Source organism: Miniopterus schreibersii (genome assembly GCF_964146895.1).
Source record: "Miniopterus schreibersii genome assembly, chromosome: 21".
Lineage (NCBI taxonomy): Eukaryota > Metazoa > Chordata > Mammalia > Chiroptera > Miniopteridae > Miniopterus > Miniopterus schreibersii.
In genome coordinates this window covers 4,320,531-4,348,355 of record NC_138123.1, presented here as the reverse complement: position 1 = coordinate 4,348,355, position 27,825 = coordinate 4,320,531, and the positions used below count along the sequence as shown (strand labels likewise).

The 27,825-nt window shown below is 48.2% G+C and overlaps 1 protein-coding gene across 9 annotated transcripts in view; it reads left to right on the top strand.

The window, feature by feature from the left end:
- Positions 1-27,825, top strand: part of ESRRG (estrogen related receptor gamma) — a 404,445-nt gene that overhangs the window by 29,255 nt on the left and 347,365 nt on the right. For 2 of the 9 annotated variants that reach the window (XM_081123852.1, XM_081123851.1), the window contains exon 2: positions 11,048-11,305. The exons of 1 other annotated variant lie outside the window; for it this stretch is intronic. Coding sequence is in view for 1 of the 8 variants with exons in the window: in XM_081123843.1 (XP_080979969.1) it covers positions 12,566-12,624 (59 nt within the window). In the remaining 7 variants the exon portion in view is untranslated. 6 more of the 9 variants (XM_081123849.1, XM_081123853.1, XM_081123850.1 and 3 more) reach the window with 6 other exon arrangements.

Sequence of the window (27,825 nt, the reverse complement as noted above, 5' to 3'; positions counted from 1 at the left end):
ATGCCTCCTCCGGTTCCGAAAAGGCCTTGCCTTGTGTAGATTGTCCATGACACCGATAACCTCCAAGCACTGGCCGGAATGCACCAGTTCTCCGCCGGCATGCCAAGGGGACTGGTGAGCAGGGCCAGGGAGGTGCGTCCAGCTGTTGAGGGTGAGGTGGCACCATTCAAGTTTCGGAATCTACTAGTCAACAGTTCCGAGACCCTCTTAGGTTTACATTAGGGAAGCTCTTCTCGGATTCTTAGGGCCTGGCCTTTGCATAACTGGACAATGTCTTCCCTACGGAATTTTCTAGGGATCCTTGGTCTGTGACTCCAAAGGGAAGGAGATCTAACAAGCTCCTTGCTACTTTCATTAAACTTAGCCAACCTCTGAAATAGGTAAACTATTTTTAAACCTCTGGCAGCAGTAGTTGATCTTGGATGAGTTTGAAAGGCTTTGCTTTTCAGATTTGACACTTCCCCCTTGCCTTTTTTTTTTTTTTTGCAACCTCGGCTTTTACCGTCATCTTTCAGGAATTTGGAGTCAGTAGGCACAGTGACTTTACCCCAATGCGTGATGGTGACCAAGGTCAACAAGGGACGTGTGTGTATGTTCCGAGGAGGGGGGGCGGGGGTCCCTAAGCCCATCCTGCTATCCCAGATGAGGAATGAGTGACAAAGCAGGCCGAAATATTCGCCAAACCTGACGCCGGATATTTATTTTTCCCATACTGTCCACATGGCGATTCACACGCACACCACGAGTAAACGCCGCAGACAACGCACCAAACGACCAACGTACGGATAACACAGACTCCGTGTTATAAAAAAGGACCTGGTTTCTGCTCTACCCGTCCTGTCATCACACCACCTGCAACACATTCTCACGTCGGCAGAAGTAAATATCAAGGGCTATACCCGACACCTTCCCGACTGATGCTAGAGAACATAAACTGCAAGAATGACAAATACCGTGATGAGCCAACAAGAATATCTTTGTATTTAAAAATGAAAACAAAACACACACACAGGCAACTTTTCCGGCTGTTGCAGAAGAATTCAATTAAAAACCTGTTATCCTGTCTGTCCTTTCAAACTCCCCTGATGGGCCAGGTGCCAGGAGTCCCCCCAATTTCCTGATGCGTCTGTACAGCCCCTCATCTAGGGGCTCGGGCTTCTGCTTTCCCTCCCTCCCTCCCTCTCTCTCCCTCTCTCTCTGTCTCCCTCCCTCTCTGTCTCTCTTTGCCTCCCCTGCCCCCTCCCCATTTTAAAAAAGGCTTTCAAGAACAGCTCTGGGAGACAAAAATAGCTCCAGTGGCGAGAGGCCTACACCCTGGGAAGGCAACCGAGAGATGCAAGTCAGCAAGTGGCCGCCGCGAACATGAGTGTCTGGCCCCGCGTGGACGCGCCCGGCCGTCCTGGTGCCGCTTCTCCGCCCGGGCCCGGTGGGTAGCGGGGAGGCCGGCGCGGGGGAGGGTCGGGCGGGCCTGGGGTCCCCGGGAGCCGCCGGAGGGCGGGCGGGATGGAAGCCCCCGCGCGCCGGCCGCTGCCTGCGCCGCGTCCCGCCCCTCCCCCCGCCCGGCTTTTTCCATGTTGTTTTGCCCAGGCGGGGACCGGCGACGGTCCAAAGGGAGCCCTGAATGTCACCCTGAAGGTAAAGTGAAAGACAAAAGACGAACGCGTGCTCGCTTCCCCGGGCTGCGGCGGCGGCTGCGGGAGCAGCGGGATTTAAAGGGGCACCAAAGCCTCCCGCGCGGACCCACGCCCCAGGGGCGCCAGTTATGCCAACGCGCTGATGCCCCAGGTTTTCTGTTTTGGCCATAAAAAGAAAAAAAATCGATATTTATTATTATTATTATTTAAAAAAAAAAAGAAAACGCATGAAAACAGAAACGTGCACATACCACGTACCCACCCTGGGAGAGGCGGGCCCCCGGCGCTTCTCCGGCCAAGTTATCCCCGGGCCGGCGGACGGGCAGCAGGACGTCCCGGTCCCGGGGCGCGGGGAGGCGCCGGGCGCGGGGTGGCGGCGCCCTCCGCCCTGCAGCCCCGCTCGGTGAGTGACCGGCGCGCGGGACGCGGACCCCGGGGGCCAGGCCTGCGCCTTGCGCGCGCGCGCTCGCGCGTGTGGGGGGCGCACGGGCGGCTGTGCCCTTGCCCGCGGCGGGCCGGCCCGCACCCCCTGGCCCGCCCGGGGAGGGGAGGCGCGTGTGTGCGTGTGCGAGTGCGAGTGTGAGTGTGAGTGCGCGCGCGAGGTTCCCGCACGGGAGGCGGGGGGGTGGGGGGGCTCCGTAGACTTTCCCAGCCGGGGACACCGGCGGGGCTTGGCGCCTTTAAACCCACCCGCCCCCTTCACCCCACCCGACGGCTCCCCGCGCGCCCTGCCGCAGTTCTCTCTGACCCTGCCAAGGTAACCATCCGGATCCTTGGGTTCAGCAACATCTGGAGACAGACGTTGGCCTGGAGGGGGGGCGGGGGGGGCGGGGGGGGTCGTTCTCCATTTGGGAGCCCTGGTTGCAGTCTCTATGGCCACCCCCCTCCCTACTTGTGTTAGAGTGTCTTGGAAAAATAAAAATAAAAGCGAACCAGCCCCTCCCTCCATTCCACCTCAGTCCTAAGTGCTGCCCGGCCTCTTGGAGACGTGCCTGGAGCGCGACTGCAAAGCTGCCGGCCTGCCTGCGGAGTGTGTGCTGGAGACACAGAGAAATCCTCATGGCAAGGGGATTTGTTCTTTAAACACCTCTCCCATTCCTACCCCCACTCCTGGATAGAGACTTCAGGGCTTGGTTAAGTGGCCAGAGTGCGCGCAGAGTTGGGTCCCAGGGGGGCAGGGAGGGAGCCCTCTGGTCTCTGTGGGAAGGGGTCGTGGGGAGAGGGTGGCCGCTGGAGTTGAGGGCTGCTTGTCAGGGGCTGGAAAATCTCGTGGTTGCTGCTGCTGGCGTCCTAGGTGTCTCCCTCCTGGCCTCTCCGCCTCATTTCCCCCATCTCCCCAACCCCTTCCCCTTCCCCTTCCCCAGGGAGACTCTGAAGTTGCAGGGAGGTCACAGTACCACCGTTGGAAGTATTTCAAACCACATATACCCACTGCTACCCGGCAAGTCCCTTAGAAACATCTGCAGGATAGAGGCCCCCCCTTTCCCGTCTCCCCCCCCTATGTTTGGTGATGGAAGATTCTTAGAGAAAGACACAGAGGGCAAAGCTTTCCTCCTCTTCTGTCCCCTTGCTTTCCATGACCTTTTGGTGACTTCATCCCCGGCCCCCTTTCAGAACCTTAAGAGTCCAGAAGGGCCTGGAGAAAGCCCCGGGTGCCTCGGTGCCCGGGAACGGTTCTGTGTGTGTTTGTTTATTGTGCCTGCCTGGGTTATGTTGCGAGTTGCCACATGGGTCTGCTTAAGGTCGGGAAACACGCTTGCTGTGTTTGTGTTGTACTACCAGATCCAGCGGCCGAACGGCGAGACACAGACTCACACAGAAAGCAAATGATGTTGCTATCATAAACCAGAGGGCGATGCTGAAAATAGCACCTTCTCTCTCTATCACAGGAAAAAAAAAAAAAAGAGAGAGGCATTCTCAGCATGTGAGTTAAGAGAAGCAGTCAGGGCCACGTATGACCTCCTACTCCTTTCAAAACACTCCTGCTTAACACTCTTAAGTTGAGATCAAGAGCCCTGCGGGGGTTGTGAAGTGCTGGGAGCAGCTGAAGACTTGGTCCAGTTTTGAAGAGAGATTCTCCTTTGTTTCCCATGCTGCCCAGAGACCAAACGGGGGAGTGTGTTTGGAAGACGCCCAAGTTCCGAAGCAGCAGGCAAGAGGGGAGGCGAGCCACAGGGTTGGAAGTGGTGTCAGGATTTTTATTTTTTTTCCCTCCTGTCCAGCAGATCTGATGTTATCAACATGACTTAGCCAACCTGAGAAACACTCCTGCCATTGTGGGAAAGGGAGGGAAATTTGAATAGTTCTCCGGCTCTCAAAGCTGAGCTGAGGGGCATCGGATAGAAAGGAGGGACGGACGTAGAGACCTAGGTGGAGGTGAAGTCTCTGTGATAGTAGGGCCTCTTTTCCTTCAAATAGGTAAAGAATCTGGTATGTCATGAAGCTGGCCTAGGTGGTCTTTCAAACGTATGTTTGTGTGCTATGCATGACTCTTGTTTCCAGGGACGTTTCAGTAGCAGCTAGAATTTTAGCAAGAGCCTGACAGAGGTAATGGGCTGATGTTTGTACATTGATCCCTCGGTGTCTCTTTTTTTCTTCTTTGCCGATGTGCTGTGTACCTTAGGTGAACACTCAGGCCAGACCTTGTGGCTTTTCAGATCTAGGCAAACCCCCGGGTTAGTGTGTCACAGGAAAGGGGGTTATTTACGAGCTCCCCCATTTGTTTACAGATGCATCAATACTAGTAGAGTTAGTCCTGTTTTCTTTTATTTTTTATTTATTTAATTTTATTTTAAGTCTTGCGTGTTTGGCTGCATTGAAAGCAAACACGTTCTAGCTGAGGAAGTTCACGTTTGCCTTCCAGATTGACCTACGCGACTGGTTTCCATTAGCCATGGAAGATGTCATTATCTTCGTGAGGGGTATTCATGGTAGAACATAGGAATTCTGTACTTGTCTCGACATTGTTGGAAAACTGCGGGAAGAGAGAGATCTAGAGGGAAGCATGAAAAGCCACATTAATGAAGAAAAACACTGGCGAGATACTTTTGAATAATAGATAGGCAATGTCATGGCCAACCACAAGATAAAGTTTTTACACAGGATTTTTATGGCTTTCAACAGGCTGCAACGTAAACTCGGCTTACTACTCTAGTAAGTCATTTATACTCTTCAATTATTTAGCGTTTCTGGCCAGCCTACCTTCTGTGTCGTCTTCTGTACACGTCAGAAATACCTGTGGTCGCAATTGCTCGTTGTTAGTGTGGGGACTTTGCAACGGAGCCAGGTTGAATTCTGACTTCTCGCCCGCAACTCTTGCAAAGAATGAGCAAGATGCACAAGGGAAACCGATGCGATGGAAACAGACCGACCCTGGGAAATGGGGATGACTTCAGCATCCAAAGTGCCTGACACAGTCTGAGTTACTCTTGCTAGGAAACCTTGCCAGTGTCTGCCCTTTAGGGACTGTGCATTTCAAAATACTGTATCTCCATTTAAATGCAGAGCTCCTGTTTTCTCCAGGGAGCCGTCGGTGAATCTTTCCATTGAACCACTGCTAGGAGAAAACCCACTGAAAATTTCTCCACGCACATTAGAATCTGTCATTGTGAAGTCATGATGGACCACGTTTCCCAATATTGTGATTTGAAAAAAAAATTCATTCACCATGTCTTTATAAAGTCAAAATAAGGTACTCGGGCATCTTGTACACACAAAGACCTGTTCTCTTGTCACTTTGCTATTAGCTTTATAAAGCTCTGGACTAGTTCAGCCGTGTGTGTAGTTGTTAGGTTAGCACTGCTGTGCAGTAGTAGGAATCAGAGCAGGGAATTATGCAGAAAACCCAAGAGCTCCTCACCTTCTCATGCCAGCGGGCAGGGCTGGGACACTGTAGGAGAGTAGAGGGGTCTTTCTCTGCAATCACGTTCTTTTGATTGTTTAGAACCTAATGTAGAAACAGCGCTTGGTTTTGTCATCAACGGTGGTGGCCGGCCGCAATGGAGAGCCAGAACCTGTGGGGCAGTCTTTTCTTTTTCTTGGAGATCAGATCCCATGAATGTACTCAACCCTGATGATTTCCAGCTGGGAAAGGCCGGCACCCTCTTAGCTTACCTGCTCCGTTGCCTTGGGTGCGAATCCCACCTCCCACCCCGCCACCCCGACGTGCACACTGTGTACAGATGGTTAGTGGTGTGTTGCTGTCATTGTGCTCGGTAATTCCCGAGGTTGTGAAGAATCATGGGTAGTTTTAAATCAGGCCTCTGTTTATGTTGCTATTATGAAGGATGCTTTGTTTGTTTAAACAAGGGAGTGACCATAGTTACCGTGAAAGAGGGTCGAATGCATTTGGAATCCCTGTGATAAAGTGCAAGACACAGGAGATTCAACAATATTTTATTTACTTATGAACATTTATGGCTGTTTCAGGTGGTACAGCTGCTAAAGTAAATTAACCTGGATAGGACTCTATACCGGATACTAATTAATGAATGTGCTTATTTTACTTCCCTTTACAAAAGAATTTTTTTTTTTTAACTTGGCAAATATGCGCATCTGACATGGTACTGTTTACTGTCTTGAAGATTCAATTTCAGGGGGTTAACTTTGCATGAAACAGGGCGAAACTTTTGTATTCCTGCTCTGAAAGATACTTGCGCGGTAGGATAAACAGTTTCCAGATATCTGTGTTATCACGGTGGCCCATTTAAATCCGATCTTACTCTAAGATATATTAGGTTAATAAGGCTAATTTTATGACCAATATAATTTATATTCACGAATACCTATTTTTATTAGCACAATGATAGATTGTGAAGCAAATTTCCACATATGTTACATACGAAGAGCAAGAATAACATTTGTAGAGTGTGTTACAGTTTATAACCATACATTACCCATAAACTGTTCTTTAGAAGAATCTTTATTGCACATTCTTACTCAAGAAGGCAATCCATTTTTACATTGTAAACATCTTATGAAAAGAGATTCTTTTATTAGAGTTTCCTTCCTCTCTTCCTCTTTCCTTTCCTTTCTTTGATATTGTTACTTCTTTTAATGGGGCATCATCCAATGATATTTTTTTCTGTGTGTGGATCATGTATAATTGCCTATCACACATTTCTATTAATAAAAGGAGCTGTAACAAGCAATCCAACATGACTTTTGGAATATATCTCCTGCCTACCAGTGCTCTTGAGGAAAATGTAAGGTTGCAGAAATCATTTCATGCCCTGTATGTTTTCAAACATAAATCAGGAAAATTGTTAGCGAGTTATAGCTCTTCTTAGAGACTGTGGCTATAGTGCCACAGTAAACACAGGCTATATATTTTTCCAAGTTATTATGTGTGGAAAGAAATCCAAAGTTGGCTATTTAGAGGAACCGTTTAATTCAGTTATCAGAAATTCATTCTCTATTTAGTATGAACATTTATTTCCAAAGGTTGCAGAAATGGGGCATAATACCTGATGATCCTTTAGATCCATCACCTTCAGAGTTAGAAATCTGCTCTTTTTAGCTAATGCATATACCGCTGAGCATCGATCTTCGGCTAAGGACAAGTCAGAATGGTCCGAAGCGGAGCTGATAGTCTGATCTCGTTACTGTCTGAGCAGCGAAGCTTGGTCTCCTCATTTCTAAAAGGGAGGGGTCTGCCTTGATGGTCTCCAACTTCCTTCGCCCCTGAATTAAATAATTGATTCATAATGAATGAACCAATGAGTTATATTCCTGTTTATTTCTATTCTGTAAACATATTATTGACTGAAGTATGGCCTTATGCCATGGCCAGAAACATTAGTATGTGGAGTAGTAATTGAGCTCAGGTTTAGTGGCTGGAAATGAAAGCTTTATGAAATTTCAAGTTTGCATTAAAATTTTTCACATGCAGATCCATTATTAGATATTTAAAACATACTTTTTCCCCTCAGAAGGCGATCTTGAATGCTGATTGCTCGATTAGGCCATACACACCCACGTTATTTATTTGGGTGGAATACTGCATATCGGTGGTGAGGCAAATGTGAAAAAACAGTTCTGTTATGATACAAGTGACAAACATGACAAAAAGGCCATAGAACTGAGTGTCAGTTTGTCACTTACGCAGACACGGGAGGGTTTGATGTTTAAGAGAACGTGCATGTAATTAACTGGAAGTTCAGAAGATGGGTGAGAACTATTGCAGCATCTCTGAGAGGGATTTTAAGAAACTTTCAGGATTTTTCGAGGCTGGTTGCAAAGCATATGGCTTTTCCCCTCGCTGGGAATAATGTAACATGAGCACTCCTCCTAAGATGAGATTTGTTTCCTGACACCCAAATGCATCGAGAGGCGGGGGAGTGAGGGAGAGCGGAGAGGAAAATTTATTCTCTGAAGTAATGGTCCAGGATGCGAGAGCAGAAGAGATGGGTGAAGGTAGAAGGTGGAGGCACGTGTGTGCGTGTGCGTGTACGACGGCCTGGTCTGCATTTAACTGATCTTTCTCAGATGAGAAAATTGAATGTATGCACGTGCCACGTATGTTACGTGGAAAAAGCTTTGGGATTGAAGGTAGAGCATCCATTTTGAAATTTGTGCTGGGGCCCCTGATTGCCCGGGGTGAATCTGTAAAATTATTAAATTCTCTGAATTGGGCTTATCTGTAAAAATATAAATAATAAAAGTATCTGCTTCCAGGATAGTTGTGAGAATTGAGCGAGACCCGGGGGTATAAAAGTGCTTGAAAACTGTATTTATAGGGGTGGGGCAAAAGTAGGTTTGTCATTGTGAATTGTGAAATGACATAGTTTATTCTTGCATTAGTACTTATTAATTAATTGTATCATGTGTTTCCCCGCCCCCCCCCCATGCAAACAACTATAAACCTACTTTTGCCCACCCCTGTAGTTTAAGGCGGCGAGGAAACGTCATTGGGTCGACCAGCTCTCCTTGCTGACCAGGCCTAACCAGGTCTTAGGCTGATCTGCTTCCCTCCAGAGTGGTCTTTGATGGGCACGTCTCCTGTCCCCTGTGGCCCAAGAACCGTGGTCGATACTTTACACGTTACTTTGGTCAGGGAGGAAGCAGAAAATAGTATGCAGCTGGGCACTTAAGTGTGGCAAGCTTGATAATTCTAACCTATCTGTTGCCAATCTGTGAGGAGCATGCTTAGTTTCCTCTACAGATGGCCAAGGCTTGTCTAAATAAACAAACGAACGACTGAAAACAAAAACACTGAATAATACTTTTCTTTGTCTCAAACGTCGCCTGTCACTAGCGCTCCTGCCTTGGCATTGACATTAATCTTAATTTCCTGGATTTTCGTTAAGGCCGGAGGAATCATCATTTGGCAGTAAATCCTTATAATTAATGATATAAATTCCATTTAAAAAAAGATTTCCAGGATATAACAGAACTCATTAATGTAATACATGAGTCAAACTCCAAGTTCTAGATTCTATACAGATCTCTTTCAAGAATATTTTTTGTTGTTTTTATGTATGATTCACTGATAAACATCTAGCCAATTCTCCCATCAGAAATGGACTACGTTGCAAAGCATAAAATGAAGCAGTAGGTCAACAGTTATTTGAGACATTTGGGCTGTGTGTACAGGCAATATATCTTCAAATGGCAGATCCAAGAATCGGCTTGGAGTCTCTCTAAGATTGGCCATGTGTTAAGTATTTGAATGAGAGGAGACAAAGTATTTGAAAGGTTTTCGTGCTTTATGATGGAGACTACATGAGTTCTAGGAGGCAAAAAGGAAGGACCGACACGTGGCAGTGCGCTCGAGAGCAGGGGCCAGTCTCAGATGACTTTGCCCCCCCCCATGTCTGGCACTGTGCCCGATTCCAAGAGGAGGCTCAGTAAATGTTTGTAAACGCACGGATGCCAGGCACTGTGGCCATCCCCTGACGTATGCGACTCCTTAAATATTCACAGTAATCTCGCACGGTCGCTGTATTGTCTCTGTGTCATAGATGAGAAAACAGCAGCTTAGGGAGCAACTCCCAACCTCAGGCAGGTAGACGGCGGGAGGGCCAGGATAGGAAGCCAAGCCTACCTGGCACCGGAGCCCAGGCTTTTCATCACGCTCCGTGGGCCCTCCGATGTCCGGGGATTATGATTACTTCCGAACAATAGTCAGGTCCACGTGAGAGCCAGGGCCTCCCTGGGATGAGTCCCCAGCCGGAGGAGTGGGAGCCACGGCCCCGGGATGCCTGACCCGCCGAACGTGGCCTTTTGTTAAACTGTCAGTTCTGATTTCTGCCCTTTGAAGTAAAATGCGCAATAGTGAGAAAATACCGTATAATATACCATAACCTAGACTTGTCATTGGGACGGAAAGGAGAGGAAGGTCAGGGAGGAACACAGATAGTGACGTGGCCAAGCAGGGGCCTGGGCCAGATTTGTTACAGCAACCGGCAGCCCCCACCCCTGTGCCTCTTACCCTCTCTTAACTTCCCCTCTCAGTCATAAGGGGGGTAGAGAGGGTGATTCCCCCACCCAATGAATGGCCTACTCCGTGGTCTGTGTTGCATCCCTGCTCCGAATGTCCCCAGAGCGTCGCGATCCTACCAGGTTCTACTGGGGTGAAGTTCATCATGAACAGTAAGAAATGACCCCCAACCAAACGGTCCTGTTAAAACCCCAGCCTCTAAATTTGGAAGCAGCATACAGAACTGGGTACCACACTCCCCAACCCTAAGTTATTTCCCCCCCAACTCATTTGTGAGGGACGTCAGAGGGACAGTGCAGGATTAGTAATGCACTGTGGACTTGAGGGTTTATGTAAGAAACAGAGGGAAATACATGTTAGAAATTGGGACTCAGCTCTTAAATCCTGTGAAAATATAGCCTGTGGGAGGTCAGGATGGCAGAGACAGAGAGTATATTTAAGATAAGTCCGGCCCTGGCCTGCGTGGCTCGGTGGTTAGAACGTCGACCTGGGGACTAAAGGGTCGCAGGTTTGGTTTCCGTTCAAGGACATGTACCTGGGTTGCAGGCTCGATCCCTGGCCCCAGTTGGGAGGCACCCAGTCGACGTGTCTCTCTCACATCAATGTTTCTCTCTCTCTCTCTTTCTCCCTCCCTATCTCTCCCACCCTTCCACTCTCTCTGGAAATCAGTGGAAAAAATATCCTCGAGTAAAGATTAATAAAAAAATATATATATATAAGTCCAGGGAATAAGTACAGCATCGTCAGAGGCCGGTGGGTAGCTGTGTTTGGTCTCCCAGGGAGCCCGCTAACACGCTGGAGGTGCAGCCTGGTGGGGGCCGTGCTCTCCCCCCGCCCCGCTGACCGGTGGTCAGGTCGGCCCGGGCGGGCAGATTGTGTGGAGTTGTCAAAGGTTGCTCTGCTCTCCAGCACTTGGCACCGGCCCCGCTGAAATGTGATGCCATTGGTTTTCAGTGAAGGTTCCTTTCTGCAGGGCTGCAAACCCGGATCAGCTGCTCCTGTGTATACACAACCCGGGAACAGACCAGCCAGCACATTTCCAGCAGCCTCTTTAACCCCGAGACTCTCCAGGACCTCCTCTGCACGCAGGAAGTTCCCTCCGCGGCTGTCAGATCGAGCACCATGCCCCTGTCATCAGATCCGAGCTAGGCTCCTTGCTGCACGGTGGAGAGGCTCCCTTAAGACATTTGTCCTTGAAACTGCACCAAACTCTTGGAAGAACCCAGAACGCGTGAGTATGTACGATTCAGGCGACAGTGCTGGGCTGAGCTGCAATCAACCTTTATACGGTATCCGATTAGCGGGGCAGGAGGGGTGTGTGTTTTTTTTTCCGACGACGTTAGGTTACATTCATTTTCAATTCGTTCTGAGGAGACAAATCAGCTGTAGCTTCTGATACAGTGACTTTGCAGTAGATGGGGTTGGAGTATGTTCGCTTTAACTATTTGCTGCTCTCACTTGGCATTTCCATCCAGTGACTTGGGGGGCGATTAGGGTGGGCGTTAAGCTGTAAAACTCCTACTTGTTTATTAGGGATGATAATTGTGGGTCATGTCCATCTCGAGAAACAAGTTCGCTCTGTTTGTAAAGAATTAACCACATACATGCATGGGCAGGAGAATGAATTTGTACCGTGGCTGCTCTGAGTCAAACAGATTAGTTTGCAGTTTTAATTTACTCATATGGAGGAAATTCAGTTCCACGGAGATTTCTGTCTTAATTGATCCCTACCTACCCCGTGCTCTCTGCTTGGGTGTTTTACTGTCTTGCGTGAATGTCCTTAAGTTACTTGCTGGGATTGCAGTCTGGTTAAACCTGTGTGTAGGCACTCTTTCCATCCTCAGGACACTCCGGGGCAATAAGTGCTCACAAAATTGTGGTGTGTGTGTGGGGGGGGGGGGTTGTTTTCAAGGGTGGTCGCATCACCCTCGGAAGCCCTTTTAGATGCACAGCGCGAATGGCTGTCAGACATAGACCACGGACTGAATATCCCGAGGCTCCAAGTCCAGCCTCAGCTCGTCCACTTTTGTAACTCCAACCCAGAGAAGTCCGGGCCCCCTGCCTATCAATTTTTAATACGCACCGATACTTGCGTGTGTGAGATTAATTTCTCTCCGATTGGCCTGATTGATAGCCGGGTTGTGGTTTCCTAAGAGCTTGCTCCCTGAAACCCGGAGCGGAGCTGCATTCCATTTAACTAGTGAATGTGAAAGCGGGTAACCATGGATCCAGCCACCACCAACCGCCAGTGCAGCGACTTGTTGTAAACAATACAAATGAGCCAGGCGAGCAGAGGCAACCAGACATGAAATGATTTTAATAGAAATTACGGTAAAAGGTCATGTGATGTGCTATCGGCTTCTGTTCAGTTTTAAAGGGAAAGTCTTGCTTTTCTAACTGCGCTCCCCCCCCCCCCCCCAAACACATACCTGTCTCCAGTCAACCCAAGTCGCTGTGTCCACAGACTTGGCCGTCCCCACTCTCTGCTCCCATGGAGAAGGCTGGGCAGTGTGATTCCGGGCAGACTGTGGGGACTTGTGGATTTTCACAGTAAGTAGCTTTATTCTAGAAACTAAACGGGAATGTGGGGATTCCAGGGCTTCCTTCCTGGAAGGTCATGCTCCTGGTGGGCGAGCGGCCCCCTAGCTTTGAAGTGAGAGGGACAGGTCATTTTGTCCCTTGGCTTTTACAGGATACAACTGTCTTTTCTCTCCCTTCCTGAATCTCCGGAGTCTCGAATACCGGTCTTTCTCTCTGAAAACTGTTATTTGCTTTCCAAGCAACTTCTCTGCAATATGGTAATGAGCCCATGCAGATAGATCCCCGGCCCCCCCCGGCCCTCTGACTTCCGCAGGCTCCGCACGATTATGTTCTTAAATTCACCTTTAACCGAGAGATCTGAACAAGTTGTACCTCTGTTGAGTGCTCACCCGGTGGTTTGTTGGGTGTCCTGACGCCAGCTGTGTTTAGTCAAAGGAAATGAAGAGGGAAACTCTGGTTGTCCAACTGGGGAAACGGGGCACTGGGAAGCCAGACTTGGAGGGTGGACCTCGTCGGTACAGGAATGAAGGGGCTCGGAGTCGCCGTCTCAGACAGCCACGGGCACCGGGAGCGAGGCCTGCGTCTGACTGCCTTGTGTCTCAAGGTGAACCGGACCTGAACGGGCATCTTGAGCCATGCCCCCCCCCTCAGGACATGAAATAATTGTGTCATCCTGGAGCAGGCGGGAACGATGTGTTTATATTTCGCCTCCTTTCTGACATTCGGATATTTCTCAATAGATGCATAGTTGTGCATCTGTAGATATCATACTGCGTAACAGAAGCTCAGGTGTTTATATTTTTCTGTCAGTACCTCCACTATGATAAATTCAATAAAGCGTGAGGGTTATAAGGGAGAGGCTCAGGAAGGTGTAAGAGCACCCCTAATCTATACGTAAGACTTGTATCTAGCAAACTCTTTTTTTAGACCTGCAAGTGTTAACAAAGTCCTCATGCGTAAGCCTCTTTTTTTTTTTTTTTTAACTTAAGCTTTTTAAGATGTTGGCGAGCCCGGCTGCGTTACTTAGACTGGAGAACTCGTCACGGTGTCACGGTTAGCTAGGGTCTCGTGGTGTGTTTGCTACTCTGATACGAACTTTGCCTTAAAAACAAACAAAAAAAATAAACTCATAATTCACGTTGGGGGAGGGGAGGAGAGGTAATTCGACGCTGACATGGGGATACAAAGCTCAAGTGAGGGTTTGGGTAAATGATAGTAAAAGACATTATTTTTACTTCCCCTGGCCTGGGTTCTCCAAATCCAAGAAACAGGAATCAAGTATCAGCCTCAGCGGGGTTAGGAGGACAGTCTTTGGAGCCAGACATGGGTGGGACGGAGTCTCTGCTCCGGGCCTCACTTGCTTCGTGACGTCACCTCTCTGAGGTAGGTCCCAGGCCCTCCTCTGTAGATTGAGGAGAGCAGAGCACCCCCGTGGGCAGGTGAAAGGCTTACATGAGGAAATTAATGCATAGATAGTATTCCCCAGTACATCTGGCATATTGCAGGTGCTTAATAAACTGTCGCTGGTTTTGACCGAGGAAACATATAGTGAGGTGGAGTCCTGCCCTAAGTGTTGGGTCCGAGAGAGACTCCGTTCACGTCATAGCTTGGTCCTGTGCTAGGGACAACCGTGCACTGCGGGAACGTGTCACCACTCGGAGACGGCGATTCGCTTTGTAGCATACTGCAGTGCTTTATGACATTTACCGAAAGCCAAATTGATATCTTACTACTGGACGTTTTTATTTTCATGGAAATTATTATCATTTTTTGCAACACAAAGATATTTAGGGGAACCGATGACTTCGGTTTGTTAGTTTTGTGTTTAGGATTTGTGGTACTAGGGTATTGAGGCGATGTGCACCTTTTATCTGTGACCCGATTGCCTGAGTGCAGAGCAGATGGGACACGTGGAAGGCATCAGAAATTCATAATTGCATCCGTCCTAAAAGCTTAAAAATAGTGGTGGCCAGTTGTTCTCGAAGATGAGTGCGTGCACACCCAAGAGCGGTAATAACCAGTTGGCGGGTGGCATGGAGGCCACAGGCTGCCACGAGGCGGCTGCGGAGGATCGTCTGCACACGCGTGGGGCGTCCTCTGACCGTCTGCCTCTCTCCCCTTCCCTGTCCTCTTCGGTCCCTCCCTCCGCCCGTCGTCCCCCCCCTTTTCTGTCTCTGCATCCTTTGGCTCTCATACACTCGCTCCGCTACATAGCGTCTCCTTTTATTTTGTGAGCCAGAAAAGTTCAGAGAGAGAGAGGGACCTGAGACCGGATGGTCTTTTTATGTTGCCCTGGTTTTGGAAAGGGACACCTTCGGAGGAGCCGCAAGGCCCCGTCCTTTCTGCTGCTGTCGGGGGAGGGGGCATGGTCCCCGGAGATGCCCCGCAGCGAGCGAGAGCTGACACCCCAGCCCCCTGCGCCGCGGGATGGACGGCTTCTCCGTGGCCTCCCAGCAGCTGACCCCCGTAAGGACTGAATCAAAGCCGTGGAGGGGTTCAGTCGGATGGGTCTTGGCCTACAGTTGGGTTTTTGGCAGCGGCGTGTGGAAGGCAGCGCATTCTTCAAGAGGGCAGGAGTATTCTTTTCCAGAAAGGAATGAGTAGGAGGTGCCAGCAGATATCTCTGGAGAGGGACCCTTGTTTATCCACGGGACCGCTCAGGCGGGGACAGCTGCTGGGGGACGACTTTCTCACACTTCCCAGCCAATCTTCTAAACCACCCTCGACCGGTGGTCCAGCCGGTGGGGAGCACACTGATGCGCGGGTTCCTCTCGCCTTCCAAGGGCAGAGAGAAAAGCCTGTGATTAGAATGGAAAACATGGGCATGACAACAGGTATCTGTTATTCTCTGTAGTTAGAAGATTTTCCCCATGCTCTTACTCCCCTCCCCTTTGGCAGCACTCCATCAGCTTGTTCTCTCTCTGTGGGTCGTCTTCTGTTTTGTTTTGCTTACTCGCTGGCTTTGTTTTTCTTAAATTCCACATATAAGTGAAATCACACAACACTTGTGTTTCTCTGTCTGACTTATTTCACTTAGCATCATACCCTGCAGGTCCATCCGTGTTGTTGCAAATGGTAAGATTTCACCTTTTTCTTTTTTATGGCTTAGTAATATGACATTGTATATATGTTCTATTTCTTCTTCCTCTATCTTAGTAATATTACATTATATATATGTTTTCTTCATCTATCTTAGTAATATTACATTGTATACATGTTCTATTTCTTCTTCATCTTAGTAATATTACATTGTATATATGTTTTCTTCGTCTATCTTAGTAATATTACATTGTATATATGTTTTCTTCATCTATCTTAGTAACATTACATTGTATATATGTTTTATTTCTTCTTTATTTATCTATCTTAGTAATATTACATTGTATATGTTTTATTTCTTATCTATCTATCTATCTATGGACACGTAGGTTGATTCCATATCTTGCCTATTGCAAGTAATAGCGTAATGAACATAGGGGTGCATATGTCTTTTTTGAATTAGTGTTCTTGTTGTCTTTAGATAAATACCAAGAAGCAGAATGGCTGGGTCACGTGGCTGCTTTATTTTTCAATCGTTGTAGGCACCTCCGTGCTGCTTCCACGGTGCCTGCCCCAGCTCACGTTCCCGCCAGCGGTGCCCGGGGGCTCCCTTGCTCCACACCCTCGCCGGCACTTGTTGTTTGTGGATTTGTGGGTGGCGGCCACTCTGACAGGTGCCAGGTGATGTCGCTTTGCGGTTTTGATTTGCGTTTCCCTGATGATTAGTGAGGTCGATCATCTTTTCCTATGTCTACTGGCCACCTGTGTGCCCTCTTTGGAGAAACAGCGTTTTTTGGAGTGAAGACAAACAAAGACATAGACTAAGGGAGAGGGCAGAGGGCAGGTGCACCGCCCGACATGGGGACAGATGAAGTTAGAACCATATTTCCACTTTTTCACGTGTTAACACTGGAGATTTTTGAAAGTCCTGTTGAGCTTTTGCAACTCTGGGCGTAAGTTAGATGAAATCTATATGTAGGAGACTATAGGTGGTTAATATTTAATGCTTTTTACATAAAGTAGTTTTCACTTCTCCTTGGATTGATTTTCCAAAAAAATAAATTAAAATCTTGGGCTAAAATAAGTCGTTTTCTTTCTAATTTTGCAGATAAAGACACTGAGTTATGCACGGATTTATTTCCCTGTGATCATAGCAACTTACAGTAGACACGAGAGTCATCCTCTGGTCTTTGACCCTCCGGAGAAAGATGCTTCTCTGTAATGTGAGGACATCTTCTAATTGGTGTGGTTATCACGCCATCAATGTCTAAGAACTTGGGGACACCTGGATGGAGGACAGTCACACCTGTGTATACAATGGGAGCCTTTCTGGGAAATGGAAACGCACTAGAGGGTGATCCTCTCACGCAGGCCCTGCACTCTCCTTCAGGCCTGCAGTACTGGCATCTGGGATGTAAGGAATGATGCAGGGACTAAGGTGTATGACATTCTAGTTTCCCCAGGAATCCGGGCTGGGCCCTGGAGAGAATCCTGTGCCCCTGTGCTTGAGCTCCCTGGGGCCCACCAGATGCTGTGGGTCTGCCCCAGACGTTTGCCTGCTGCCCCCCGGCGTGTCCGACTGGCACTCTGTCTGTACAGCAGATGGAGTTCCCCTCCTGGAGGTGCTTCCCGCCCTCCTGTTTGCTTTGAGGATGTGGGTTTGGGTAAGTTCAGGGGAGCGGGAAGAGAGGAGGGACCAAACTGTTGTGTGAGAAGTAAGATGCAGTCCCAGGCAGAGTGGACAGAGGGAGATGGGAAATCCTTTCATTTTCAAGGTTAATGCCAAGGTCAGAACACCTTCTAAAATCAGTTCAAGCAGAAGCCCTGAAGTTAGGCCACCAGGCAAAGGCCCCAAGATCCTTCTTGGGGAAAATAAAATACATGGTAGCTGCCCAGTTAGCACCTTTCCGTGCTTAGATGAAGTAGGTGGAGAGGAGGGATTGAAACGGGGGGAAAGGGATGGAACCGTACATATGACCGGCTTTTGAAAAAAAGCTGCCTGAGAATAACTGTGCTTGTTGTGATGAATAATTGTCTGATCGCGTCCGCTGAAATAACATGCGAGAATGACCCCCTTCCGCGGTTTCTCTGCATTTAAGTATATCTTCTAATAACGCATGATATTTGTGTAGTGAAATTTTATGGAGTCACAAATTATCATCTTGGTTTTACAGCTGAGTTAACTCAGCAAGATTAAGTGGCTTCTTCACAGTAACACAGACTATTCAAAAGAGAGCAGAAGACTAGAAATTAGGTTTTGGGACATCTCGGTCCGGATTGATTCTGCCTCTTAGAGACGCCAGTCTTGGAAGGGGGTTGGCGCAGGGTAGGACTAGAGGCTGAGTGTAAAGAAAGTTAGGAAGGGGAAGAAATGTTAGAAGAAATAAGTTAATGTCGGTGTTTTTTTTTGTGCTGGGTGTGGTCGCTATGATTACAAGATGGTGCGAAAATTCTGAATTTGTATTTGTCTGAAAAAATGATGGAGAAAAGGCAGGGAGAGGGGAAACGCCGCCCCCCCCCCCCCCAGTCTTCAGGCTTTCCCCTCTGTCTGAATTCAGGCAGAGGTGCGGGAGTCAAATCTCTGCTCCTTAGAAGGTGGCGTTGAGGCAGCTCTAAGCAAAGGGAATGGCCTTGTCCGTGGAAGCCGAGTTCCCGTGTTTATCTGCAGTACCCCCCCACTTTACCATGTCATCTCTGTCAGTCCTATTGTCTTAGACGTGAAGGGACATGCCCTGGCCGGTGTGGCTGAGCATTGGCCCGGGCACCGAAAGGTTGCAGGTTCGATTCCCGGTCAGGACCCAGGCCCGGCTTGCAGACTTGATCCCCAGTCGGGGGCGTGTGGGAGGCAGCCGACGGTTGTTTCGCTCTCACATCGCTGTTTCTCTCCTTCTGTCTCCCTCCCCCTTCCTCTCTCTCTTAAAAAAAATAAAAAATCAGTTAAAAATCTTTAAGAAAAAGCGGAAGGACGACTAAATGAGATCCCTACGTGGGCAGACAGTGCAGCGTTCCTTCACCGAAGCGGTGCGTGTCCCCGCAGCGTGAAACGGCACAGGCCCGATGCTTGGTTCAAATACGGCGTCTTTTCCTCCCTTTGAAAGGAAGCCTCGTGAGCCATGTGGATATTAGAAGGTGACGTGAGTGTGTGTTCTCTCTCCCATGAGCCCTGGGTTACTAATAACCAAGCGCAGCTCCGTGCTGTACGGCGAATTTATGGGCTTGGCTTAAGTCTAAGACGGCGATTTTCCACCGGTGAGCTGCAAGAATTTTTAAAACATGCAGCACCTGACTGTTTAGTCAAGGCCACTGAGCTCTTTTCACCTTAGATTGTCGAACAAAAAACACGACAACCGCCAACGCAACAATCACCGTCCTGTGTCAATGAATCAAAATTATACCTATTTTTTTTTTTTCTGGTCAGATCTGCAGAAACAGCATTTTTTTGGTGTGCCGCCGAATTTTAGTAAATAGTTCATGTGCGCCATGGGGGAAAAAAGGTTGAAAGCCACTGTTCTAGTTCGGTGATAGAGAAAGTATGTATTTGGTAATGGCCCTGAAATCGTCGAGGTGACCGTCGTTCCAGGAGGAAGCCCGTTCAGACTATTGGCGATGCTTCCCAAGCGCAGTAGGTGAGCTTTCGCACGTGCAAAAAGGTGCCATACAGATGTCAGCCTTTGGCCTTCAGACCATCACGGACCAGCCGCAGCTGCCCACTGCTGTTTCAACGTTATGTTTAGGACGTTCAGCTATGAGTCCTGACACACGCTCGAAATCAACGCGGTCCGCCTCGGTGCTGTTGGTACGCGAGAGCTTCGCTCTGTGTTTCCCTCCCTTGGATTACCTCATCATCAATTTAATTTGAGTAGAGCTTCACTTTGATAGTCCTAAAAATTAGAGGGAGACACTGCCTGCGTGCATTTGCCGCGTCACGCGGACACAGTCCACAGTGAAGGTAAGAGATAGAAGATCAATTCGCATGGAGCTCATGGTGCCAAGCTTTTAGGGCTGTGCTGTAGGAACTTGGTAATTATTGTGGGTAATCTTGCAGAAAATTAAATGTGGAGTTTGCATAGGGGAGGAAGTTTGGACTAGGGGGTTCTCTGTACCTTGTTAGTACCAAGCACCTCACTGGCCCACCCCCCAAGGCTTTGGGTCTCACTTCAGCGCCAGCAACGTGCCGTTTGGGGCGTGAGTGAAATCAGGGGCGGGAGCCCACTGCCTTACGTTGGGGGGTTGTTTTAGGGAACCGCGCCTGTGGCTGACTGGCCTGTTTCAAGTGGACTCCAGATCAGTGGCTCTCAGCTGAGAGCCAGTGTGACCCCCAAGGGACATTTGGCAAAGTTCGAAGACATGTTTCATTATTATAGCTGGGGAGAGGGTGCTCCTGGCGTCTAGTAAGTAGAGATCAGGACGCTGCTAAACATCCTAGGCCTCCTAGGGCAGCCCCCATGCAACAGAGAATTGTCCAACCCAAACGTCAGCAGCGCTGAGGTCAGGAAGGCTCGCTCCACACTCTTCCAGCGTTTACAAGGTAAGGAAGGGACAAAGGAGGTGGCTTCGGTATTTTCAGACGTTTCTAAATGGGCTGATTTCATGGTTAGCGTTTTCCCAATGGGACGCAGAATAAAGATGAAAAATACGAACACGTCCCATGTTCGCTGTAAAAAAATATTCGGGATACAAACAGGTGTTGTGACTAACTGAGCTGCTTATAACAGTCGGCATCCCAACAATATCAATATCCATAGAGAGCTCGCTGTGCACCAGCCAAAGCGTCTGTCCATTTACTAAGTTAGTCCTCAAAGCACCTGCATAGAGGAGGCCCCGTGAGCGTGACCTTCAGAACCCGGACGCTTCAGTCCTTGTGTCCATATGAGTAAGGGGGGCTCCTGGCCGCAGGTGTGAGGAACAGAGTGGAGACGGTATGTTTGGAAAGAAGACGGCTTTCTTTTTTTTTTTTTCTTTTATTTTATTTTAATATATCTTTATTGATTTCAGAGAGAGGAAAGGAGAGGGAGAGAGAGAGAGATAGAAACATCAATGATGAGAGAGTCATTGATCGGCTGCGTAGCCTGCAACCTGGGCATGTGCCCTGACCGGGAATCGAACCCCGATCACCTGTATCCTAGGTCGACGCTCAACCGCTGAACCACGCTGGCCGGGCTGGCTTTCTTTTTCTAAATGCCCCTGGTTGCTCAAGTCTCTGTCCTACGGTGCAATTATCTATTGCTCGAGAGCGTCTCTGGGAAGCTAGGGCTGCCACCAGAAACCAGGTTGACATCTGCTTACAGAGCAAGAAGCAGAGAAAGGCTTGGTAACTCCCCGCTTGCCGGTTCTGTACCTAGTCCCTTAGCCGTCTGTTGTTTCCTCTCCAATAACCATTCTCGCTGCACCGGCCTTCAGGTTGTGCGTAAACTACAGAGAACGGCCGGTCACATGGGGGGCCGCCCCCATCCCCTGGTCCCCTGTCTCATCCCGGAGTGTACAGTGGGATAGGAAGCTCTCTCCCTTTAAAATATCACCATCGGGGTGGGTTTGAGCCACTAAAACCTCATGTTGGAAAGGTGAAATTTCTCTAGGCAAACCTCCCGGGAGGTCCTTCAGGAACACATCGAACAATGGAGTTTTCCCTGGAAATGCTACATCGGAAGTCACCCTCCCAGTGGGATTTGTGTGGGACGGGGGAAGCCAGCTCCGTCCGCTGCATTCACGCCGACCGGGGGTGTTGGGTCCCAGGATTTAAGTTTGCCCCGGCCAGACGTCTTACCTTTGCCGAACCCGTCTATTGTATTAAACCTCCGTGGCCATCAAAAACCAGAGAGGAAAGCATCACAAATCACTAGAAATGCATCAGCATTCTGAGCGGCAGAATTTATGGGGCACTAATGGATATCCTGAGCTATTTATCTTTCCAGTAGCTGTTGAAACACCTCTGCCTTTTTCTTACTGTAAAAGGCCTCTCCATCACCGAGCTCACGGGGTCCCCAACTGGGACTGGAGTTGGAGGAAAGGGCCCTTCTGGTCCCGTTTTCTTTCATCTCGTGGTCTCTTTGCTTTTTTTGCCTCTTTTTGTCTTTGAAAACCCAAACTAGAACACAGGAAGGATATATTCAAGTTTGGGGAGTCTGTACACAGACTGATAGGATCGGGGTAGAGCGTGGGATAGAAAGAGGCCTGATCACATATTCTGTTTCCGGGGACCAAGGGCATTCATAGCAGGCTTTCCCGGCTGGTGTGGTTCAGTGGTGGAGCCTTGACCTGTGAACCAGGTCACTGTTTGATTCCCGATCAGGGCTCATGTCCAGGTTGTGGGCTCGATCCCCAGTAGGGAGCGTGCAGGAGGCAGCCGATCAATGACTCTCATCATTGATATTTCTCTCTCCCTCTCCCTTCCTGTCTCTGAAAACGACAAACAAAAACAAACAAAACCCCCATGTATTCCTAGCAGCGTTCTGGGCCTGCAGGCCGATTCCTACCTGCAGTTCAGGTAGGCTGTTTTTTTTTGTGTTTTTTTTTTTATTTATAAAATATATCTTTATTGATTTCAGAGAGAGGAAAGGAGAGGGAGATAGAGATAGAAACATCAACGATGAGAGAGTCATTGATCGAGCCCACAACCCCGGCATGTGCCCTGACTGGGAATCGAACCCTGGTCGCCTGGATCGACGCTCAACCGCTGAGCCAGGCCCGGCCGGGCCAGGTAGGCTGTTTTGTCCAACCAGCTCCAGCGAAGCATACGGAAGGCTCATGGTTTGCAGGATGCCCGACACTTGGCTCATGTCGGCTTCGGTCCTTCCCAAGCTCCTGGCCTCCCGCCCTCCTGTGCCCCGTGGAGGCGAGGCCTGACATGCAGGTAATCTATTCTGGGCTTTGTGTATTTTGTCTGTTTTCCATCTCGGGAGATTAAATGATATAAAATATGGAAAACGTATTTGGACAGCCCCAGAGGTAATGGGTGAAGGGTTGGGCGGTTGCCGGGGTCATACCGCTGGACATACCGCTAAAGTCTTAGGAGACTCGACTTAGCGCTTTGTAAAAAGCGTAGTCCAAGGGCCACAGATTTAGAATCTCTTCCGTGCTCATTACAATGCAGCCCAGTGGTTTGGACAAGCACCTCTAGAGGTTGGGATCCAGTAACCTATATTTTTAGAACCACCTCATGTGACTTTCCTAGTCTGGATTCGGAGTTCGAAGAGCACTGGGTCAGCCAGCGGCTCCCTGGCCCCGCAGCAGAGCGAGGTCGGCACAGCTGTGGCTCCGCCGGCTGAAGGTGCTCCCAGGCCCGGGGAGCCTGGGCTCGAGTCAGCCGCTCCCTCTCCCTCTCTCAGTTTACCAGCAGCCCCGCGAGGTGGGGCGACCCAAACGATGTGATAATGAGGCCTGAGCAGAGGTCACGGGATTGTTAACATGTGTGAGGAGATTGTGGGGCTTAGCCTTTGGGGCGAGGGAAAGGTTAGCGCACCAACTGTGTCCACACTTCAAAGCGCGCGGCTCGTTTGCCGAGCTAACTTAATTATCCGCGCTGGTGATACCTCCGACGGACACGTCTATCCCCCAGATCCGGTTGCTTCACAGCGGGAGGCAGCGGGAGGGGGTGGTCCGCTTGCCAACTTCCTAAAATGCTTTTTAGAGTCAGCTGGGCCGCTCAGCCCTCTCTTGCTCTTGGATTAAATGTAAAAATAACTATGGAAGGCACATCAACCCTCTTTCCCCCGGCTGCTGAAGCGGCAGTCTCCTGTGCTTTTTCTAGAACCCATTAGAGAGGGAGGGTGTGAGGGGTTAGCAGCGCATCAGACCCCGAAGGCCCGCGTCGGGTGTCTTGCCGGGGGAGGAAAGAGCCGTCGGTCGGGGAATCGCCGGTTAGGCGGCGGAGCCGCGTTTGTTCCCACTCTCCTTGGTGTTCCTCCCTCTCTGCAGCCGATGAACGTAACGTGCTTGACGCCTTCCCCAGAAGCCCGGAAGGGAAAGAAATACAACCCACGCCAGGGGGTGTTCTCATTGCCAAGGCAGGAAAGTGTTGGATGTTAAGAAACGTTTGAGGCTGTCGACGGAAGGGAAGGTGTTTGTCTCTACCTGGTTTAGGCTGATCCAAACCAGCCCGGTGCCTGGCACCAGGAAAACAGCAGCCGGTTGACAAACGCTTTTCAAAGAAGACTTCGGCCTCTGCCCCTCCCCGTCCATGGGAGCTCTTGAGAGCGGATTTGCTCGGCCAGGGGCTGCTGTCATTTTTGTTTTTTTTCACCTTCTCACAAGGAGCATTTTTTAGCTTGTGTACCTGAGTGGTGGGCATTATTTTTTGTTTTGTTTTTTTAAATTACTGTTTTTTTAAAAATTTCAATTACAGTTGACAATGTTCTATCATTAGTTTCAGGTATACAAAATATTGTGTAAACATTTATACCGCATATGAGGTGGTCACCCCAATAAGTCTAGTACCCAGCTGACCTCAGGCCTGGTCATTACAATATTATTGACTGGGTTACCTGTGCAGTACTTTATATCCCCGTGACTTTTTTTTATAACTGCCAATTTGTACTTCTTAATCCCTTCCTCTTTTTTACCCATTCCCTCCAACTGCGCTCCCATCTGAAAACCATCCAAATGTTCTCTATCTCTGAGTCTGTTTCTGTTTTGTGTGTTCATTTGTTTTTTAGATTCCACATGTGAGTGAAATAATACGGTATTTGTCTTTGTCTGACTCATTTCATTTGGCATAATCCCCCCTAGATCCGCCCGTGTTGTGGCACATGGCCACACGTCAGCCTTTTTTATGGCTGCGTAATATTCCATTGTATATACGCACCGCTTCTTTATCCACTCACCTGCTGACAGGCACCTAGGTTGCTTCCTTCTGATCTTGGCTGTTATAAACAATGCTGCAGAGTACACAGAGGGGCAGATATCTTTTCAAATTAGTGTTTGGGATTTCTTCGGATCAACACTCCAAAGCAGAATTGCTGGATTGCACGGGGGTTCTAGTTCTAATTTTGTGAGGATTCTCCATACTATTTCCCCTAATGGCTGCACCAGTTTGCAATTGGTGGCCTTTGTTTTTGGAGCCCCCGATCTTTTGACTTCTTCCAAGTGGTGGGACCTGACAAGTAAAGAGACAGGATTACCCAAACCCCTCCGGGCACTGGAATTGAATACGGTGCCCTGTTCTTTAGCATCAAGACCTGCCCTGCTGTTGAAAAGCTAGGGTGTTTAATAGGCAGAGACCAGGGGAGAGATTTTCAGCCTTTCATCTTTTTCGCCCTCGTAACGTCTCTCACACGGTGCGCCACAGCCTTCAAAACGCGGTCATTTTCATGATGAAAACGCTGCGGAGAGTGCTGGAGCGTCGCACCAAACCAGCTGTGGCATCCTGCGTGACTTTCCCAATATTAATACAAATAGAATTAATTCGCACGCCGGGGGTGTCTCAGGAACCCATTTTAGGTTGGCGCCGAGCTTGGGTTTGCAATTTCCCCATGACTGCCCAGGTTGAAAAACTGTTTGCTAACCAGGCCGGGGCAGGACAGCGAGTCTCTAAAGTCACTCCAACTAATTTATTCACTAACATTTGATTTTAACTCGAGGCAAACCTGGGTTCCAAAGCCAGGTGGCTGTTTCCTGTCCTTGGTTAGCAGGAAGGTTGCAGCAAAAGTTATACCTGGCGTATCACTCTTAATTTTGGGGGAAAAAGAGCCAAGGTGATGTATTTATCGTCGGTGGATTATTTAATGACACAATTCCTTAGTTCATTAAGGATTTAGCCTGGGTTTCAAATGACATCTGGTTTGTAGACACAGCAAAGAGGATACTGACTCCGGGTATCTCCCGTTAAATTTAGTTTGTGGCTGGGGTAAGACTCCCGGCGTGTTTCTGGCCCTCCCTGGCCTTGTCTTTCTATCTCCGTGCAGTGGATTTAATAAAGAAACTACCTTGGAGTAATAATTCCAACAAGCCCTGGACATTCCTTTGGGGGAAGAGAACTGACCTATTCCTGTTTTTAATAAAACCTCGGTGAATTTGGGCTCTTCTGCAGTCCGGTGCCACTGTCTTTTTATTTCATATTTAAGGGTGGGCTGAGCCCATTTATTTCTTGTGAATTGGGAGCCTGAAAGTCGTCCTGGGGAAAAAACGGCTCTTGTGAGGTTTGTATTACTCGTGTGCCTGCTGAATTGGGTCCTTATTTACACGCATTTAGCTGCCTGGATTTGTCTGATCTCTGTTTGGTGTCGTGTTTTTTTGTGTGTGTCATTAGATTTTGTTATTTATCTGTGATTTAATAGCCCACCTGTCTCTAAAAGAACTGGGGAGCACGGGGCTGAGTTCTGCTCCCGTGCCTGGCAGGCTGTTTTCTCCTAACTGTGACGCTGGCAGTTTAAAAACCTTCTTTTTTCGTCTTTGTCTCGAATGAGGAGCATTTTACAGATTATTAACCGCTGGAAATCCCACTGGATGGATAATTTGGAATGGGAGAATTTAAGACTTTTTGGGGGGGCGAGTGGGGGGAAAAGAACAAATCCACAAAATCTCTTAGGATCGTTCTTTATGGTCATTAAAAGTATTTGGCATGCTAAATAAAGCAGCCTATCCATGAACGTGTGATATATTTTAAAATGGAATAACGGGCATAAAATGATCATTGCTGAGGGATGTCTTCCCCACAGTCTCCAGAAGGTAAATTTGTTTCGATTGCTCAGGTGCACTCGGAGCCGCTTATTCCCTTGCATCTCTCCGTCTCTCTAGCGTTCAGTGTCGTTTTGATTTTATAACTCGAAATTGACTCTCTTTCTCCTGAGTCCTACCATGTTCCCTGAGAAAAAAGAGTAATTTAGATGCTTGAAAAGGCAAAAAGCTGCGGATAAGCTTAATTTAGTATGTATGACCCAGCGAGCAAGCGGGTTTTTCTGTGAGGCCCCAATAAGCAGGATGAGTGTGGCTTCACCCCGATAACGGCACCGGCCCAGCTTCTCTTCCCCCACCCAAGGCTACGGTTTGGTGGCCGGGGCTTATTTCGCACCGTCTTCCCTCAGCTCCCTCGGCTTCATGATACAAGCGTGGGACTCGAGTCCGTGATGGAGACGTTAAGAAGTTCAGAGGAAAGGGGAAGCCCTGTAAGTGGATCTACCTTAGCTTCCAATTAAGTACAACTCTGCAAGGACTTCTGTTGACCTTGACCTTCACAGTATGACCTTAATCATTTCCTAGCCCCCTTTCCACTTTAACCGTGTGCTTGGCTTTGCCTTCTCGGTAGGAGATTGGATGGCAGTGAGGAACTCATAGTCTTTTTAATTATATATATATATATATATATATTATAAATAAAACAGAGAAAACTGCATGAATCAAATGCAAGTCCTGATGTGCTGTATATTTATATATTGTATATACATTGTATAAAACATGTACTTATATATATATTGTATATATATTATATACTAGCCAGGACAAGAAGTAGAATTTTGCTACTGTGTAAACCTCTCCATATCCCTCACCCAATTACAAGTCTTTGTATTCTCGATAAGTAACCACTATCCTATTATAATAGTCACTTTGTTACATTTTTAGAAATACATTTATCACCCAGTGTGCCTCCCCAAAACCATGTTTTAGTCTTGTTCATTTAAAAAATCGTTAATAGTTATTTTGTTTCATATTTTATGAACTTATGAGTTCATATTGAGACTCCCATTCAAATGTGAGATTACAGAGTTTTATTTAATGTCTGCTGCAGAACATTGATATATCCTTCCTTCCCCAAGAATCTTGATATTGTTTTTTGGGGGTCAGTATTGTTAAGTACCTGGTTTTCAATGTCATTTTAAGTTTTTTTTTTTAATATTTCAGGAAGATTTTTGAATTATAGTTATCAGTACTATATTGGTTATGTCCCCTCACCTCGGTTTCTTCTTCAGGATCTCTTGTGATCCAGATGTTCAGTTCTTCTGACAATTTTTATTATCTGTGTCTTGGTCTTCAAACTTTTTAATCTATTTTATTTTATTTTTTTTAGCTTTCCTTCTTTTTGCCGTTTGTGTTTATTAAGGGATTATCTGTTGTGTTTTCTTGTTTCTAGTCTAGTTGGCATTTACGAAGTGAATTTCCCTTTTACTTCCCATTCTTTTCTGAGTCCTGTCACCCAGTTTCTGAGATCTTTACACCTGATTCCAATGTTCTTTCCGTTTT